The sequence below is a fragment of the Gekko japonicus genome, unplaced genomic scaffold (assembly GCF_001447785.1).
Source record: "Gekko japonicus isolate JY-2015 unplaced genomic scaffold, Gekko_japonicus_V1.1 scaffold2190, whole genome shotgun sequence".
NCBI classification, from domain to species: Eukaryota; Metazoa; Chordata; class Lepidosauria; order Squamata; family Gekkonidae; genus Gekko; species Gekko japonicus.
The window spans coordinates 79,866-91,401 of NW_015165882.1; the positions used below are offsets into that span (position 1 = coordinate 79,866).

At 49.3% G+C, this 11,536-nt stretch overlaps 2 protein-coding genes across 2 annotated transcripts in view; both read left to right on the top strand.

The window, feature by feature from the left end:
* Positions 1–499: 499 nt before the first annotated feature.
* Positions 500–5,022, top strand: KXD1 (KxDL motif containing 1). Its single transcript, XM_015411295.1, has 4 exons — positions 500–594; positions 1,294–1,446; positions 1,680–1,726; positions 3,568–5,022. The coding sequence occupies exons 1-4, from the start codon at positions 500–502 to the stop codon at positions 3,795–3,797; spliced, it is 525 nt and encodes a 174-aa protein (XP_015266781.1). The 3' UTR covers positions 3,798–5,022.
* A 5,352-nt stretch (positions 5,023–10,374) lies between these two features.
* Positions 10,375–11,536, top strand: part of LOC107110502 (nicalin-like) — a 20,819-nt gene continuing 19,657 nt past the window's right edge. The window contains exon 1 of the mRNA XM_015411288.1: positions 10,375–10,477. Within this exon, the coding sequence (XP_015266774.1) occupies positions 10,375–10,477 (103 nt within the window). The remainder of the gene's footprint in view (positions 10,478–11,536) is intronic.

Sequence of the window (11,536 nt, forward strand, 5' to 3'; positions counted from 1 at the left end):
GCTGGGCTCACTTCCACAAAGCAGTGGGAGAGGTCTGTTATCTGGATGCAGCACCTGCTTTTCTCTTGCATAACTGCAATTATGTTCACTAGCGTAGGAAGCCACCTTTGTTCCCTCACCTACTCAGTTTTTTGAATTAGATCTTTATCCTACCCTTTGTTCAAGAAATAAAGGATGGTGTCCATGCCCCCCCTCCCCCACTATTATTCTCACATCAACCTTGGGAGGTAGGTTAGTCAAAGACAGAAAGAGAAAGGGAGGGATTGGTTCAGTATTTAATTGTTTCATGTATTGAGTATTTTATGTAAGCCGCCCTGAGCCGGCTATGGCTGGTGGGGGCAGGATATAAGTCCAATTAAATAAATAAATAAATAAAAAGTATCATGTAGCGAACTTCATGTTGGTATGGGGATTTGAACCTGGTCCTCTTCTGTTCCACTAATCTCTACATCTCACTGTCTCTCAGCCTTCTTTCTCTGTTTTCCTCCTTCACAGTAGGATGGAGCCCTCTGCCTCTGGTGTTTTCTGCAGCCGGGTGCTCAGCATGGTGAACTCGGAAGACGTGAATGCCATCATCCTGGCTCAGAAGAATATGTGAGTGGCCTGCTTTCTTTTCTCTTTTTTAAAGTTCTGTGTTTCTTCGCCCTGGCTTTATTTTTATTTCCTTTCTTTTCCCTCAGATGTCAGTGTACTGAGTATTGATGCCTTTCAAAAATGAGCCTGGCTCCCAGAGATTTAAAATGTTTCGCTGGCACCAGGGGTGTCGGGTGGGGAAACGGGGGACAGGAGAGAAACTGGAGGAGCAGCATGATTTCCTCTCCTGCTGACGTCCTCTTGTGCAATAGTCTGCTCAAGTATTGCTCGAGCAGGGTGGGAGAAACAAAGACATGGTATGGCACAGTGCTAGCTTTTGGAGCCCAAGGATTGTCATGGACAGTCTCTTTCCAGGTGAGAGAGAAGCTTGAGGAACTCCAGGCCACTGGAAGAACCCTCTTTCGAAACCATCTCTGGTGACTGGCTTTCTTTTGAATTCTGAAAAGACTGAATTCTCTGCATGGAGTTTGGCCGGGGGAGGGTTACCCACAAGGGAGTAGTCTATCCCTTCTTAGACCAGGAAGCTGACTTGAGATCCTTGAAAAGGAAGGAAGGGCGGAACTTTCCTGTAGCCCTACTTGTGTAACGCTGCTTGTATCCCCAAAGATGGGTCCTTGACCTCAGGTAGCAAGAACAGAGGAGGTCTGACACAAAAGTTTCTGAGCCAGCACAATTAAACCGGTTTGCCTTCCTGTCCAGGCTTGACCGATTTGAGAAGACCAATGAGATGCTGCTGAACTTCAACAACCTGTCCTGCATGCGAATGCAGCAGATGAACGAGCGTTTCCTCCATCACACCCGGACACTGGTGGAGATGAAGAAAGACCTGGACAGCATTTTCCGGAGAATCAGGTGGGCGGGCCAGCAGCCCCATGACCTCAGGGCCCTCTGCCTGGCCTGGAACTTAGACTTCACCAAGTCTTGGTAGTGCAGCTTTGATTCTTGGGCAGCAGATTCTGGCCCAGTGTGTGGAACTGTGGGCCGCTTTGAATGAAGTGTGGAAATGAGGGACTCCTATATTTTTATGTAGCATTGTCTTCCCATTACTTTCATCCTGTTTACGGTTTACCTTCTGTCTCTTGCAGGACACTGAAAGGGAAGCTAGCAAAACAGTATCCAGAGGCCTTTAGCAGTAAGTCTGAGCATGTTGTATGTTGGGAGGGACTGTGGCTCAGTGGAAGAGCCTCTACATTGCATGCAGAGGTTCTCAGGTTCGATCCTCGCCATCTCTAGTTGAAAGAACCGGGTAGGAGGTGATGTGAGAGACCCTGGACAGCCGCTGCCAATCAGAGTAGACAATACTGACCTTCATGGACCAATAGTCTGATTTGGTATAAGGCAGCCTCACACATGTCCACGCGTGTTGTCTCCAATTCTATTCCCAAACAGGGCACAACAATCTTAATCCTCAACACCAAATGTTGCATTATGCTTAGCAGTGGCATATCGGGGGCCTGGGGGACTGTGGAGCAGAAGTATAACCGTTTGGAAATCCCATCCCCAAACCTTCCTTTTTCTCAGTTGAAGCACCCCCAATGTTCCCTCTAAGCAATGGAGTCTTGTGAGCAAAAATTCTACTTTGTGAGCTACTGGCATTAAAGTTGTGAGCGAGCGATTCGGCGACTGTGTAAATTAGTTTGCTCTGGAGCCCTCCTTCCTGAGCTAAGAGAAAAATCTGTGAGCCGGAGGCTAAAAAACTGTGAGCCAGCTCACACTAACTCAGCTTAGAGGGAACACTGCCCCAACCCCTTTACCTTGAATCCATTTTTCTTTTAAGGAACTTTCAGCTGCTTTCCCCAGCCGGTTGAAGTACGCTCAGGCCTCATCGACACTATTGGGGGTGGGGTTCGAAGTCCCATTTTCCCGCACGCGTAGGGAGTTCCTTGAGTAGGTCCCAGTCCAGGAACACCGTAGAGGCCAACAAGATGTTTTGCAGCATGCACTGTGTCAGGGAGTGTAGACTCTGAAAAGCTTGTGCCCAAAACAACCTTGTTGCTCTTTAAGGTCTTCCTGGGCTGGAATCTAGCTGTTCCATTGCAAACCAACGTGGCTACTCCCTTGACTAGAGTTACCAAGTATCTACGGTGAATCGGCGGGGGACACATGACACATGTAACACACCCACGCCGCACCATGCCCTCGCCAGGAAGTGATGCCGGGCGACGCTCTGACAATGGGTCTGGAAACTCGATGGTACCATCGAGTTTCCAGCCCCATTGCCAGAGCGTCACCCAGCATCACTTCCTGGCGACGGCATGGTGCGGCACGTCTGTTTTCCATGCGGGAATGGTCCTGAGAAGAAGTATGTGTCCCCCGCCGATTCTCGGTAAGGACTTGGTAAGCCTACCTTTGAATAGGTGCAAACCCTCCATGTGGGTGTCTTGCTTTGCTCTGGTTGGGACTTGGAATGGGTCCCAAGTGCTTAACTATTAGGCACAGCGATAATCCAAGATACACTGCACCTGTGCTTTGGAGTATTAAGAGCTCAACACTGCACCTGTGCTTTGGAGTATTAAGAGCTCAACACTGCACCTGTGCTTTGGAGTATTAAGAGCTCAACACATGTTGTAACCAGGGAGGCTTTACGAGCCTCTTGCTGTGTCTGTTCATGCTCTGGAGCCGCCTTCTCAAGGGGAAAAGGGACACTCTGCCCTTTTCCTGTTGACTCCAGCCAGGGAGCGTAGCTCATCTGTGGTTTCTGTTTCTGGGTCATGCTCGAGAGTGATGGAATGGATGATAATGTTGGTATGTTGCTTTTCATGTGCAACATGAACATTTGTCCCCACTGCAAACATTATCTCAGCCATCTGTGACACGGAAGGCCAGTGTTTGGGCAGGCTTTGGACAAGGCACCTCGCCCAAGACCTCCCGAGTGATTCCTCGCTTCTTCTCCCGTCGTTCAGTAAGCAAGTGCTTGCAAGAAGCGGGAACCAGTCCAGGGTGTCCGATCGCCTCTCCCCTTCTCTTTCGTAGATATCCACGAATCTCCCATCCTGGAGGATGACGACTTCGACCCCATCCCCAAGAGCACCGCCACGACCATCGCTACCTCAGAGCAGAGCACTGAATCCTGCGACACCAGCCCAGATATCATCTCCCCCACCACGAGCCATGACTTCGAAGACCTCTCCCAGGGCCCCTACGACTCGCCGGCAGTGAACGGACAGAGCGTCACAGATGACGATGGCAACGAGACGGACTAGACTGCCGGGCAAAGCCTCAGCGCTATGGGCTTTTCCTTCCTCCACCGTCAGGACCACACACCGGAGGCCCATCCCTTTCACCTCTGTATCTCTGTGTCGTCTTGCCCAATTATTTCCATGTCCTAGGAGAGAGGAGTCAGCGTGGGCACAGGGGCTTGTGCATGAACTGTCACTTCCCTGACGGCGCCAATCCCTCACTTGCCAAATGCGGAGCGAGTTTGTACATTAACGGGATCCAAATTGCGGGGGAACCAGCCAGCTGCGTTGCTCACTTGCTTGCACAAAGGTGCGCCTGCCGGGTTTGGGCCACCGGTAACGGCTGTATTCTCGTTACGGGGATTCATTGAGGCGACAAATTATGCAGCCTGCCCTCTCCCATTTGCTGTAGCCTGGTCTGTAAATTATCTCTTGGGCAGACTGTACAAAGCCAGGTTCTCAAAGCTGCAGCCTCTAGCTGGAGAGCAGAAGTACATCCGAGGAGACAGGAAGGAGAGCAGGTGAGAATGGGCGACTCCGTCTTTCTCCAGTCACACATATGTCCCCCTAGTGCAGCCTCTGTGTTAGCTTCAGTCTGTCCCTGGAGCCCAGTCCATCAGCAGTCGTTGCCTGGACCCCCTTTGCTACAAGCCGTGATCACACACGGCTCCTGTCCAGATACGGGGTTTGCGCAGGTGACATTTCAGGTAGATTGCCGCAGTGGTTCTTTCCAAAGACCTCTGTTGCTTTAGCTGAGGTGTGGTCCCCAGTTCCCTACAAGCCTGCTTAACCCAACAGGGTGCAAGGGCTCTGTCGTTATCTACCACGGCTTCCTCTGACTCAGTGTAAAAGGTATACGTCCACTCCTGGCCTCCAGCGATGCACGTTAATAGCTAAAAAATGGAGGCCCCTGTGCATCAAAGCGTTCACCTTGCAGGAAGTACATTTAGCCGTCTGATTGCTTTCTGTCCTCGTTAAGCCCTGTTTTGACAGCCCCCGCCTTCTGTTTACAGCACCACAAAGGGTGTCCACGTCCTTTGCCTGGTTTTTAGTCTCCCTTCCCCACTGTGGCACCACTGTCTGTATTAAGAGTTCCTTTGCCAGAGTTCAGCACAGGAACAATAACGTTTTGTGCGCAGAGAGGGGGGAGGCGTTGACACCCCCTCCCCCCGGTGTAATCTCACAAGATGCAAAAACATAAAGAAGAAATATTTTTGTACCGCTAAAAGTTTACAGAGACTAATAAAGAGGCGATAACCAATAAAAGAGTTGCGTTCATCAGAAAGTTGTCTCATCGATTAGAGTCAAGGAGGAGAAGAAGAGATTGGATTTATACCCCGCCCTTCACTTGGAGTCTCAGAGCGACTTACAAACTCCTTTCCCTTCCCCTCCCCACAACAGACACCCTGTGAGGTGGGTGGGGCTGGGAGAACTCTGACACAAACTGCTCTTTTTCAAGGACAGCTGTGCCAGAGCTTGTGACTGACCCAAGGTCACATCAGCAGGTGCAAGTGGAGGAGTGGGGAATCAAACCTGGTTCTCCCAGATTAGAGTCCACACACTTAACCACTACACCAAACGGGTCAGTCTGTGCCGATCTATTGAGTTAGTGTTCCCTCTAAGCCGAGTTAGGGTGAGCTAGCTCACAGGTTTTTAGTCTCCAGCTCACACATTTTTGTCTTAGCTGAGGAAGGATGGCTCCAGGGCAAACTAATTGATGCAGCAGCCAAATTGCTTGCTCACAGCTTTAATGCCAGTAGCTCAAAAAGTAGCATTTCTGCTCACAAGACTCCACAGCTTAGAGGGAGCATTGGTTAGGACGTGCCCTGCTAGCTGATAAAGGCGGATGCAGCTTGGCTTCCCAAGAGGCAAGAATTGCATCAGCCTGTTGTCAGAGGAGGAGGCTGTAATTGTGTAAGAAAAATATGTATTTCAGAGGCAGGTGTTGTGGGGGAGGGGGAACCTTGGCTCTATACAGGGCCAAACAATTCTCCTTTCTTGGGGAAAGCAGCAGAGGTTTCTGCAGGGGATAGGCTAGTCACTGTATGCACAGAGGCACTGTGTCCTAAGAGCTCTGGAAATTAGAGGGAATGTTTGTTCCATGGGGGGGGGGATGAAGTGTCCTGGGCATGTGCTCACAGCGTTCTGCTCGGTGCTTTTGAAAGCAAGCCAGTCTTCACCCTTTATGGGTGCAAGTCAATAAAGTGCAGCACCCTTGTGGCTTGATAAGCAGTTGCAAAATTGCTTTAAAAAAAAGGAAACATTCAAGGTAACAAAGAGTTCTCATAAACCCAACTGCTTTGCAGTTTCAGGTGAACCTGAATCACAGTGGCTATGAACATAGCGACCGACGTTTGCACAACAGGCTCTTCAGAACAATGGCAAACCCTAGCAAACAGTGCCCAGTAACACAAGAAAAGGGGGGAAATGTTCATTTAGAGAAATGGCAGGGCTGCACCCTTCCCCATGTGCTCTTCAGTAGTCGCTACGACTGCTCTGGATTTCTCAGGCTTGGTCCTGCAAAGAAATTAGCAGTTTCTTCCCTCAAGCTCCTGCTGGTGAAAAGCTTTAGAAGAAGGGGAGATTGGATTTATACCCCGCCCGTCACTCAAGAGTCTCAGAGCAGTTTACAAACTCCTTTCCCTCCCCACAACAGACACCCTGTGAGGTAGGTGGGGCTGAGAGAGCTCTGAGAACTGCTCCTGAGAGAACTTGTGGCTGGCCCAAGGTCACACCAGCAGCTGCACACACAGGAGTGGGGAAATCAAACCCGGTTCTCTCAGATTAGAGTCCACGCTCTTAACCACTACACCAGACTTTAAACCACATCTTTAATCAAAACAACTAACAGATTGACAAACCCTTTATAAAACTATCTGAAGAAGTGAGCGGTGACTCTCAAAAGCTTCTACCCTGCCACAAATTTGGTTAGTCTTTCAGGTGCTCCTGGACTCTTGCTCTTTTTCTTTTTTTTTTAAATCCCCATAGGGATATTTTTTATTTTGCAAATACTACAAACTACAAAGAAATATAGGGGAGGGACTACAACTAAGGAGAAAGAAAAGCAAACCACACAACTAAAACCCCAAGAGGAGGAGATCTTTTCACTGTTAGTAAATATATTAGTATAATTAGTTTTATTATCACAATATACTTGTTGAGTTCTTGCTTACAACAGTTCGCTTCTTATATGTTACTTTGTTGTTATGAGAGAAGTCTCTGATCATCTTCTTATTCTTCGTTTCAAAAGGCCATTTTCCAAGTCCATTTGCCTTTACTTTGGCTTTCTGTCTCTAAAATCGTATACCACTCTGGCAGGTTCCGCACCCTTTTCTGCCGCAGAATCCTCTTCCGTTCCCGAGGTAGCAGAGTCACTCGACTTCGATTCTCCCTCTTTGGACTCATCATCTGTCCCCAACTGGCGTTTCAAAAACTCTTTAGCTTTAAAAGTGGAGAGACTTGCTCTTTTCTACTGCTACCGAGGTATCTGAAGTGAGCAGTGACTCACGAAAGCTCCTCCCCTGCCGCAAATTTTTGTTAGTCTTTAAGGTGCCACTGGACTCTTGCTCTTTTCTACTGCTGCAGACGGACTCCCGTGGCTACCCATCTTGATCTAGCTCCTAAAAGGGAATTCTAATCTGCAATTTTGCCCTGGTTGGGCCCACCATGTATTTGTATGGAAATAAGCAGTTCCCTCAGCCAAGCTCTGGGTCTTCTCTTCTGCTGCAGGCCAGACAGACCGAGGGAGTGCAGCTCTTGCAGTTGGCGATATGTGAGGAACTGTGACCTCCTGCTCCCTAAATTTTAAACCTTTTATGACAAGGGTTACACAGACAAACTGTATTTTAGTGATTTTCTTACAAAAGGTCTTCAGACATAAATCCCGAGCAAGAAATATTATTTATTATTACAGTTTACAAGTCTTTACACCCATCTTCACGGAAAGCCGCGCAACCGCGTCGAAATCTACTAGCAAAAGAACGATCACCTGTATTGTGACATGCGCGCCTGCGCAGTAAGGAGTAAGCGAGCCCCTGCCCGTGCTTTTGGAGGGGGCGTGGCTATTTGTGACGCAGCTTCGGCGTCGAGGAGGAGCGTCGCTCCTCCCCTCTCTGCTTTAAAGAGATAAAGCCTGTGTATTTACACTTCCGGTTCTCCTTCGAACACGGCAACGAAGAGGGGCGTTCGCAGGCGGCTGCAGTCGCTCACCGCTCCCTTGTTGTTGTTCAGTCGCACAGTCGAGTCCGATTCTTCGCGACCCCATCGACCAGATCACGCCAGGCCTTCCTGTCTTCCGCCGTCCTCTCACCGCTCCCTTACCTCTCCTTCAATTGGAAACGGGAAGTGTCTCTCTACAGTGTAACCGAATGCCTTTTCCTCTTTGGCTCCCCCCTCCCCGCCCCAGCCAGACTCGAGGGTGGTGACTCGGGAAGGGGAGAGAGGTTTCTGCGTGATTACGACACATCTCTGCGTGCGGCTTGATTGGTTAGACAGCCGGGAAAGGCGATGCCGTCGCCTAGGCGACGCCTGTGACGAGACGGGCGGGGAATATAGACCAAAGTTAGTGTAAGGAAGCGGAAGAAGGGTGCATTTCCGCTTCCGCCGCGGGGAGCTCGCTCTTTTTCTGTTCGGCCGAGGGAGGCTGGAGGAGCGCGTGGCGGGTGGGTGGCGAGAGGGGGCCTCGGCTCGGACGCCTGGGTCCTCCCCCGGGGCTGGGATGGGGGAGAAGAAGGAGAAAAGGGGGAGCGGGGGGCTTCGTGGGTATTTGTATCGATTTATCTGTGTTTCCGTCTCCGCTTCGTAGGTCTTGGTCAGCCAACTAATGTGTGCCTTCCTCCCCAGTCCGTGACTTCTCTCTCTCTCTGCTTTATTTTGTATTTGGGGATTTTTATTTGTTCCTTTTGTTCGGCTCCTGCCCAAGAACGCCCGTCTTGTGTTTAGGGTGACCTGGATCTCAGCGGGAGGAGGGAGCCACAAGACGGGTCGGATGGGGTTGCCAGCTCTGGGTTGGGAGCAGTGTTCCCTCTAAGCTGTGGAGTCCTGTGAGCAAAAATTCCACTTTGTGAACTACTGGCATTAAAGTTGTGAGCAAACAATTTGGCTACTGCATCAATTAGTTTGTTCTGGAGCCCTCCTTCCTGAGCTAAGACAAAAATGTCTGAGCTGGAGGCTAAAAAACTGTGAGCTAGCTCACACTAACTCAGCTTAGAAGGAACACCGGTTGGGAGCAGTGCTCCCTCTAAGCTGTGGAGTCCTGTGAGCAAAAATTCTGCCTTGTGAGTTCCTGGCATTTAAAGTGGTGAGCAAGCGATTTGGCTGCAGCATAGATTAGTTTGCTCTGGAGCCCCATCCTTCCTGAGTGAAGACAAAAATGTGTGAGCTGGAGGTTAAAAAACTGTGAGCTGGCTCACACTAACTCAGCTTAGAGGGAACACTGGTTGGGAGATACCTGGGAATTGGGGGAGGTGGAGACTGAGGGGGCGGGGATTGCAGAGGGGAGGGACTTCAGTGGGTTATAATGCCATATAAAGCCACCTTCGGAAGTATCCATTTTCTCCAGGTGAACTGACCTCCGTCGCTTGGAGATCAGTTGTGTTCGCAAGAGATCTCCAGCTGCCACCTTAAGGTTGGCAACCGTGGGGTGGAAAAGGGAGACTAGGCGTGCTTGAGTTTGACAGGGTTGCGTCTGCTGCTAGCTGCCATTTTCTGTTAAAACATATCCTGCATTTCTTTGTGATTCAAGATAGCTTACAGTAATAGAAGGGGGCAGGAAACCATTGCCATTGGCAGCAGACGATAGGACTTGCAATAATGGGTTTAAATTACAGGTGGAAAGATATTGGCTGGATATTAGGAAAAAGTTCAGCAGTGGAATCAGCTGTCTAGGGAGGTGGTGAGCTCCCCCTCATTGACAGTCTTCAAGCAGCGGCTGGATGAACACTTGTCGGCACTGTTCCCTCTAAGCTGCGCACGTGAGCGGCCACTCATTAACACAGGAAGCCCCACTCAGCAACAGTCTGGAGCCGCACAGGGTCTTGCACTGCCCATTGATCATTTTAAGATTATAGTAGTTACATTCTGCTCGGGGGAAGAATTAGAGGGAACGTTGCTTGTCAGGGCTGCCTTAGGCTGATCTTGCACTGAGCAGGGGGTTGGACTGAAGGCCTGTGTGGCCCTTTTTAACTCTAATGATTCTATTCTATGAATAGTTAAAACGTTTCCGGTTAAACGAAAAATCGTAAACTGCAAATCTCTCCCCACTGAGTGAATATCTCATTATGTAAAATTTGGAAGTCGTGCTGACAATAGATACTGATTCGCACCCGGTGCTCAAAATGTTCTGTGTGATTAACTTGATTATTTCTTCCCTTGTGTTTGTTTATCTGGTAGCAACACATGGTGGCTAATAACCACAGGCTGATGTCTTGCGGGTCACTGTTAGCTCAGCCTCTAGGTCCCCAGTTCTGCAATCTGGGGAAGAAAACTTTGCCTACCGGCGGAGCAGAGACCTAAAGTCAGCTGTTTTCGCTCTGAATCCAACACTTTGTTATTTTGACTGTGTCTTCTTCCCCCCTCCCCCAGGTGATACGCAGCTGCCACCATGCAGATTTTTGTGAAAACCCTGACTGGGAAAACAATCACCCTTGAGGTGGAACCCAGTGACACGATTGAGAATGTAAAAGCAAAAATTCAGGATAAGGAAGGTGAGCCTTGAGACAGTCCACCAAGAATTTTGTTCAGAAACGGGTGGGGGAAGGGAGGGAAAGGAAGCGTCTTTGGCGCAGGAACAGGGTGGTATGGGTAAAAGGTTGATGAGCTAACTCGGAGCACTGCTGAATGAGCTAGTTTGGTGTAGTGGTTAAGTGCACGGACTGTAATCTGGGAGAACCGGGTTTGATTTCCCACTCCTTCACTTGCAGCTGCTGGATGACCTTGGACAAGCCATAGTTCTTCTGATAAGAGCTGTTCTTGAAAAAGAGCAGTTTCTTTTAGAGCTCTCTCAGCCCCACCTACCTCACAGGGTGTCTGTCATGGGGAGGGGAAAAGAAAGGAGTTTGTAAGTCATTCTGAGACTCCCTTGGGTAGTGAAAGGTGGGGTAGAAGAAATCCAATCTCTTCTTCTTCTGATAACCATGATTGATCCTCTTTCCCACATTGGCCAACCAGACACCTCCCCAAAAGGTCACAAAGGCCTCTCTTGGCAGATGGGGTTCAAAGGTATACTGCTTCTGAACACAGAAGTGTTGTTTAGGTGTCCTGGCTAATTCTCCATGAATTTGTTCAGTGCCTTTTTTAAAAAACTAAGTTAGCCACTGTCACTAAATTCTGTGATGGCGAGTTCCATCACTGCTGCATCTCCACTGATATATACCTCCATGAATCTGCCCAATACCTTTTAAAAAAAACTAAGTTAGCCACTGTCACTAAAATTTGTGATGGTGAGTTCCATCACTGCTGCATCGTGTGAAGTGCTGTATTTGTTTGACAGTCTTGAATCAACCTCCTTGGATCTTCATTACGTGCTCCTTAGTTTCATTCTGGGAAAGGCTTTAAGACTTATCTGCACTGCAGCTCTGGGTTAAAACCACAATTTTCCAATGCAGAAACGTAGCCCAGCCTGGCCCGTCCCCCTTTTCTGGCATTCAGGCTTGAGAGTGATTGTGAAGAAGCGTCTTGCTGCCGGCAGTGTTGCTTAGACTCTCGAAGCACAGCTGCTGGAGTGGCCCCCCTTGGTTCCCCACTACCACCGCCTCTCATTCAAC

What these genes read in the sequence shown, in the direction of transcription:
- KXD1 (XM_015411295.1), top strand. Translation starts at nt 500, where the DNA reads ATGGAGCCCTCTGCCTCTGGTGTTTTCTGCAGCCGGGTGCTCAGCATG. An exon ending in AGCATTTTCCGGAGAATCAG is followed by an intron (nt 1,447 to 1,679) that starts GTGGGCGGGCCA and finishes TGTCTCTTGCAG; the next exon opens with GACACTGAAAGGGAAGCTAG. An exon ending in GTATCCAGAGGCCTTTAGCA is followed by an intron (nt 1,727 to 3,567) that starts GTAAGTCTGAGC and finishes TCTCTTTCGTAG; the next exon opens with ATATCCACGAATCTCCCATC.